The following is a 6,949-nucleotide window of genomic DNA, read 5'->3' as shown; positions in this document are numbered from 1 at the left end:
ATTCTTGAACTCAGCTTGTAATGATTCTTGATACAAAAGATAAAAACTTTACAAAAGCACAACTTACCCACAAAGTTTAAGTGATACATTTCAAGATTCATGAAATGTATGAACTTAAAAGATTCTTGAACTTACCCGGTAAAGATTCCGGATACAAAAGATAAAAACTTTTAAGTAAAGCACAATTAACCCAGAAAATTTAAGTGCTGCATTTCCATATTATGCACTTTACCATATCAAGATCAATAATCCAAATTTAAACAAAATACACATTGAACTAAATGTAATTACAGCCACCGACTCGTATTATTAGCTCTATACACATTACACATATACATAATTACTATTCTACAGCTTTAAAGCATTTTAATCACCCAAAGCTTATACTTTTTTATATACATATATACAAGACAAGGCCCAGTCAAACCTGCATCAGATAACTGCTTGCAAAGATTGAAATAAACATCCAAATTCCCAGGCTGATTAATTCGCCTCCTTAAACCCTGCAAAACCGCAGCCCGGTCAAGAAACTCAGGATACAACCCTAAATCAAGCATCTTTGTAACTGTTTCGGCTGCGTCTTCGTAATGAGAACCTTTAATATAACCTCTTAATAACCATGTTAACGCTTTCTTTTTGTTTAATAAACTTGTGACCTCGATTCGAGTAAGCAATCGTGAAATCGATTTTGTTTCTTTTTGTGATGCACAAATCGCTAACACGATGTCGTAAAGGTTCGTATCGGGTTCTTTTCCGATTAACTTCATTTTCCATAACTGCTTTTCGGCTTCGGGCCCACGGCCCGCGCATATGTACATGGCTAAAAGGCGTTCGTAAACGACACCGTGAAACGAGGGTCCGCCCTCTTCGATTACCCAATTGGATAAACGGACCCCGTCGGATATAAGGGTAGATTGGTAATTTTGGATGAGGTGCGTGTCATGTTTGTCTAGAGTGGAAACCAGACCGGTTTTCGTGAAGGATTTTAACTTGCGTAAAGCTTTACTGAACTCGTTTAATTCTTTGACGACAGCTGTCATCGCGATTAGATAGCTATAAACCTCAGGCTTCAAGTTGGATTCTTTAATATCGATTACAAGGTTAATTGCGTCTTTATAACTACCATCCTCCTGATTAAATAGATAGCAATAAGTTAAATAGGTAGCTATTAAAAAGGAAAAAAGGAAACATGCAAATTTGTTGGATATAAAGTCAGATCTGGTAAAAATGGATAGTTTAGGTGAATTAGGTAATATGTCAAATGAGTTCGGGTCAAAATGCTTTTTTATACAGTTTGAAACGGGTCAAGTCAACTGGGTCAGCTCTAAATACTTTTGTACATGATTTTTAAACTCTTCATAAATAATTAGTGTCAAATACAATTAACAAAATCAGGTTATTCAAATAATAATCTGTTTATATAATAAATAGAGTTAGGGGGTTTAACGAGTTAAAATGAAATTTTGGCAACTTTTGACCCGTTCAGCCCGCTTTTCTTACCCTTAAAACATAAATCTTTGTCAACGGAATTCACATTTATTCATCCGTATTAATTACCGATACAGGGTAACAACATTTATTTTTCATAGTCATAATCGTCATTGTGTAGTTTCCTTAGCCAAATATGGTATTATGTTATTTAAATGCCAAAGAATAGCAATGCACTTAGGTTGTTGGCGGTCTGTTATCAACTTATCATAGTTGAGAATTATACCTTCTTGAAATGAGCTAGGTTGCTAAATTAGTAAACAATCAACCAGTATAACCGACACAAAAGCAATGACATGGCATGGCATGGCATGCCACTTCATCACAAAGTGGGCTTTATACTCTTTCTGAAATGAACCAACCTGATAATTTAATAATAAGCCAGCTCATAAAAGAAATGTCACGAAAGCACAGTCATCAAGTGATCAAATTAACAAATTAGCTCATTTTTAAAAGCATAAGTGAGTTGCTATTCCATGACATTAGTCTTTTCTTATTTAAAAAAAATATACAAATACGATTAAGCTAAGCACCCTAGACCCTACCAATAGTTGTGCTATCAGTGAGATTTTATCGAGTATGTTTATTTTTTTGTTATATCGTGTTCATATTTTCCTCTCTTTCACAAAATCTAATTTTGGTATCCTATCAAACTACAAGTACCCTACCTAACTAACCAAATGCACACATGAAACAACCAAATTCAACTATATATAACCGATCAAGGACACGAAAACTAAAATTTACCATCATCTTCCACGCAAGATATCCAGTGGGGCCCCCTTTCCGCCCGCGTTTCTCCCCCTCTTCGCCCCCAACCCCCCTCGTCAAAACCTCCTTGACAAACAAAACACACTCATCTTTCTCACCCAACTCCCAATACAAAGAAACCACCTTTTCAATCATACTAAAATTCGGCTTCAACCCGACACACTCCATATCGACAACAAGCCCAACCACATCATCAACTTCATGTTTCCCCTCAATCAACTTCTTGATCCAACCACACATTAAAGACACCATCAACTCCATTGTTTCCTCATCAACTTTATTCTCTTTCTTTAACCACTCAAACACTTCCAAAGCACACCATGAGTCTCTACCCTCTTGTGAAAAATAAACCAACACAAGCTGCAACTCTCTAGCGGATAACCTAGAATTCATTTCCTCAAGAACATCGGATGGTTCTCGTGTCATACGTTCTAATTCCTCAATTGCCTCGAAAAACCCTTCACTCATTTCGTCCTCGTCGTCGCTGGTTACCACCGTGTTCAATTCCACAGCTTTAAGAATCTTGAACTTGGAATTAGAATTAGGGTTTCGGGTCGTAATTGAAACACTAGAACGGGTATTGACGGAATTGATGGAGACTAAGGTGTATAATTTGGGGGTTTTGTGATTAGGGAGTTTATTAACGGAAACCCAATTCATGAAACAAGAAAGCCCGTGAATTGAACCCATTTGCAGGATCAATTTGAAGATTGAAACCCGTTTCTTGAAGTCAAAATTGGATATAAAGATTGGATTTTTTTTAAGGGGAGATTTATGTGGTTAAGGGTGTCAAAGATTAAAGGGTTAAGTTTGATGAGGGTTTGTAGGTGGGTAACACGACAACAGCTTTAGAATGTGACAACACACCGCATATTTAGTCAATCATGGGAAGCATAATTGAAGGATAAGGTGTAAAGTTTAAAGTACTAATGATAATGATTAGGAACTTAATTAGGTGTAATTGAATGGTCAACTATGTTCTTCGTAATCTAAGCGTCTTTGACATAGTGATATTAATATTGTGCGTAAATGTAGGGGTGAGCAAATGGATAAAACTCGAGAGATTTGACCCGGATCTGTTTACTTGTTTAGTGATATTCTCTGGACCCGAAAACAAACCTTATTAAAAATAAATGGGCCTGATCATTTCGAGTGTCACAGGTTTTACTCGGTTTATATAAGAAGCAAATGAGTCAGACTCGTAAGTTCTAACTCGAACATGGACACGTTTAATGCTATTTTTAGGACCCGGGAACAATCCCAACTTGCGAGTCTTACCCGATTTATGTAAGTAGAAAACAAAAACAGGTCAGAAGCGTGAGACCCGACCCGACTCGGACCCGTTTAATGTTATTCTTAGGATCGGGTAACTGTCCTTATTGTAAATAATCGGGTGTTACCCGAAGTTTGCTAACCCCTTCTTGAATATGTCTCTCTTCAATGTGATAAGTTTGTTCCGTGATAAATAAAAAATCATAGATTTAACAAACAATTAAGAGAAAAACCCAGGTTGTTCATCGTTTGTCTTAAAATCGTGAAAATGTGTAATCGATCGTCCGTTTGGTTTCACGATTATATGAGCTAATCCAAAAGTGACTTGAATCAGATAAGACAAAAGCAAGAAAACATATAGAATACCCAACTTAAAAAAGATGTAATTACTTACGTTACATTTAGGTTTAAGAACGTATGGGTAGTGGATGGATTTGAATTCCATCATCTCTCTATAACCTAAATCGTAGTTAAATTTTTCTGCTTTTTTAGAACGACGACTTTATTGTGTTTTTTAGGCCATCGCACCCCTCAAATTGGATAGCCCTGTTGTCTCACTAGGCCTGGTCCACGTTGGTTTCAAAGTTTGGCTTGAGCACCCCCCCCAAAAAAAACCATATCATCAGATGCCACTTAATAGTCGTTATGTCGTCACAAAAATAAGTTTATATAGTTTTTTAGAAAGTCAATTTTCAAATACGCAATCAATTTCTATTTCTATTTTTGTTTTACTTGGCATGTCATATTTAAACTTGTCCTATAAAAGAGAGTATTATTGAATAGTACTCAAATTTCCCTCATTAAAGAGTTTTTTTGATCTTTTGTGCTTTCACTTTATGCCATGTCATCATTTTTATATAACTTTTGTCATTTCAAATTTTACCAAACGGTTTCGTATTTAGTTTGGATCAAAAGTCTGTCAATCTGTAATAATTCTAGAATTAGGAGTTGGACTTGATATATTGCAAATGGGCTGGAGCGATATCTGGTCTCATATATATTGCAAGTTGACCTCTTGTAGGTGGTTCCGGTATTTAGGGTGAACGCTTTGGCTTGGCTAAGAATGACAAGAAACCAAATTGTGACACCCCAAAACCGGGGCTCGACAAATTGTTGGATTTACACAAAAACAAAGCCTCTTTATTTATAATCATAGCGGAAGTCATAAGTCTTCACAAACAAATGTACAACAAACTTGAATGAGGCTATGTTTATCAGAGTTTCTTGTGTCAAATACTTCTTGTGCCAAGTAGCCACATGATGCCTTCTACGACACTTACTACTCTTATCCTGAAATACATGCTCAAAAATATTCGTGTCAACGTAAAGTTGGTGAGTTCATGAGAGTAGAAAACAGTAATCAATTTAAGTGTATCGTCTTGTAAAATACAAACATAACATGCCGATAAATCAATTCTTATTCCCACAAGAATATTTGCTAGCATATATACTTTTAGTTCACCACATCCATGAACACATCACACCACCCTTCTACACCACATTCTACGCAAGAATGTATTTCTTTTAAATATAGTAATGGTACCATGACTATACGTATATATGCCCCGAGTTAAGAAACTTAATGATTAGCATGTGTTTACTTTCAACAAGATACACTTCAAAAATATTCAAACTTGATAAACATTTATAGCATGTATCCACCCCAAAAAGAAATGATTTAAAAAGGGGATTTATCATGAAGACTCACCTTCTTTGTAGATAATTGTTTTCTTTTGGACATCTAACTTGAAATTCGACTACAACCCAAAAGAATGAAGATAGCATAGATGTGAAGAAGAGATACTGAGTTTTCCGCGCCAAGCTTTGATCAGAGAAGAATTGTTTGTAGTAGAGAGATTTTGAAGTGTGGTTGTGATGTAACAGAAATATAATATATGGGATTTATACTTGGAGTTTTAGAAGAGAGATGGTGTGCAAAGTGATGAAAGAATTCATCTCCTTTTATGTTAGAAATGGTAGAGGGTGATATGATACAGATTAATCTTAGGGAGGTCTCATTTGAAGAAACGTGGCAAAATTATGAAGTGCCAGAGAGAAGGGTGGACATGGTAATAATGCATATGCATAATTTGATCCAATGAGGTTCATGCATTCGTAGCTTTTACTTTTACTCTTCTTAATTATTCTGCTTCTTTTATTCACCCTATGACAATTACAATGCATTTTACACATTGATGTCTAATACAATAAATCAATGGAGCCAAGGTCTTATGTTATTGATTTGGCCTTTCATTTTCTATGTAAACATTGATTGACTACTCTTGTGAGAGAGATATATTTGGCTGCTCATTTACTGAATATACTTATTCTTATTAAAACTGTTATTTTTGAGTTTTAAGTTCTCATACTATCTAAACTTTCACCATTAGATTATAGGCATCAAAATATACCTTTTATTTAACAGTAGAGTTACGAGCAGGTAGGATCGAATCTCAAAGTTATATTTACATGTCAAAATAAAAGATGAGCCGTCATATTTCTTTATTATTATTTTTTTAGGATATTACACAAATCGTTACTAACAATTTTATGCAAAAAGCGTTTAAACAAGAGCGATTTCGTCTCTAGCGTCAACAAAATAACTTAAAGATGATTAGTATATTATAAGATAGTCATTATGTAAATATCCCTTAGTCAAACTTAGTTAGGCATTGAATATTTGAATGTATAAACGGTCGTAGAAGTTATTATTTTCTATTAATGGTTTACGATAATCTAAAATACTATTGCCTTTTAACGGCTCCTAAAGTCCTAAACTACAACTATTAAATCCATCCAATACTCCATTGTGGATTTCTGGGGATCAAACCGTCATCCTTTAGAATAGATGACACCAATTCCATTAGGCACAATCCCTTTGATCTATGATACTATATTACTATGATATTGTTACGGATTAGAATTTTAAAACCATACAAATCAAAAGTTTAATCTTTTAAACATGGACCCAAACTATTAACTATACCAACCGTATGAATTATTTGTATAATTAACCTTTATCTAACTCCATTCAATAAATATCCAGAAATTTCAAAACATAACACCAAAATTTCAATTTTCAATCACGTATTTAAAATATTTTAACTTGTAAACAAAACAAAGACTTTCAAGTGAGACTAATAAAAATATCTACGGTCCATGATATTTGTTTAAATCTAAACATGAATTTCTTGCATTTCATTAGTTTTAAATTAACAAAAATAAATTACACATACTATTAGGGTCGTTAGGGAATGACCTCGAGTGGAGCCAAGTTAAGCTCACATTCAAGCATTTTCGAGCTCGAACTCGGCTGGTACACAACTCAACTTCAGATTAGCTTTAAGCATTTTCGAGCCAAAAAAACAATATGATAAGTCTGACTATTATACTTCGGTTTTACAACTGTGTAATTAAA

General features: G+C 34.6%; 1 protein-coding gene and 1 long non-coding RNA gene across 2 annotated transcripts; both read right to left on the bottom strand.

Moving 5' to 3' along the window:
• Positions 1 to 270: 270 nt before the first annotated feature.
• LOC143593385 (pentatricopeptide repeat-containing protein At2g30100, chloroplastic-like) lies at positions 271 to 3,162 on the bottom strand. The gene is made up of 2 exons (XM_077073035.1): positions 2,236 to 3,162; positions 271 to 1,130 (listed from the first exon to the last, which is right to left on the bottom strand). Exons 1-2 carry the CDS (start codon positions 2,947 to 2,949, stop codon positions 357 to 359), a joined length of 1,488 nt encoding a protein of 495 aa, XP_076929150.1. The 5' UTR covers positions 2,950 to 3,162; the 3' UTR covers positions 271 to 356.
• Positions 3,163 to 4,649: 1,487 nt separating this feature from the next.
• On the bottom strand, positions 4,650 to 5,559 carry LOC143591524 (uncharacterized). Its single transcript, XR_013145702.1, has 2 exons — positions 5,240 to 5,559; positions 4,650 to 4,821 (listed from the first exon to the last, which is right to left on the bottom strand). It is a non-coding gene; the product is annotated as an uncharacterized LOC143591524 (long non-coding RNA).
• Between the last annotated feature and the right edge of the window lie 1,390 nt (positions 5,560 to 6,949).

This window comes from Bidens hawaiensis, unplaced genomic scaffold (genome assembly GCF_021521415.1).
Source record: "Bidens hawaiensis isolate Kalapana, Puna unplaced genomic scaffold, B.hawaiensis_p1.1 tig00001685_1, whole genome shotgun sequence".
NCBI lineage: Eukaryota > Viridiplantae > Streptophyta > Magnoliopsida > Asterales > Asteraceae > Bidens > Bidens hawaiensis.
The sequence above is the reverse complement of the archived record's forward strand: the minus strand, read 5'-3'. Positions and strand labels throughout refer to the sequence as shown.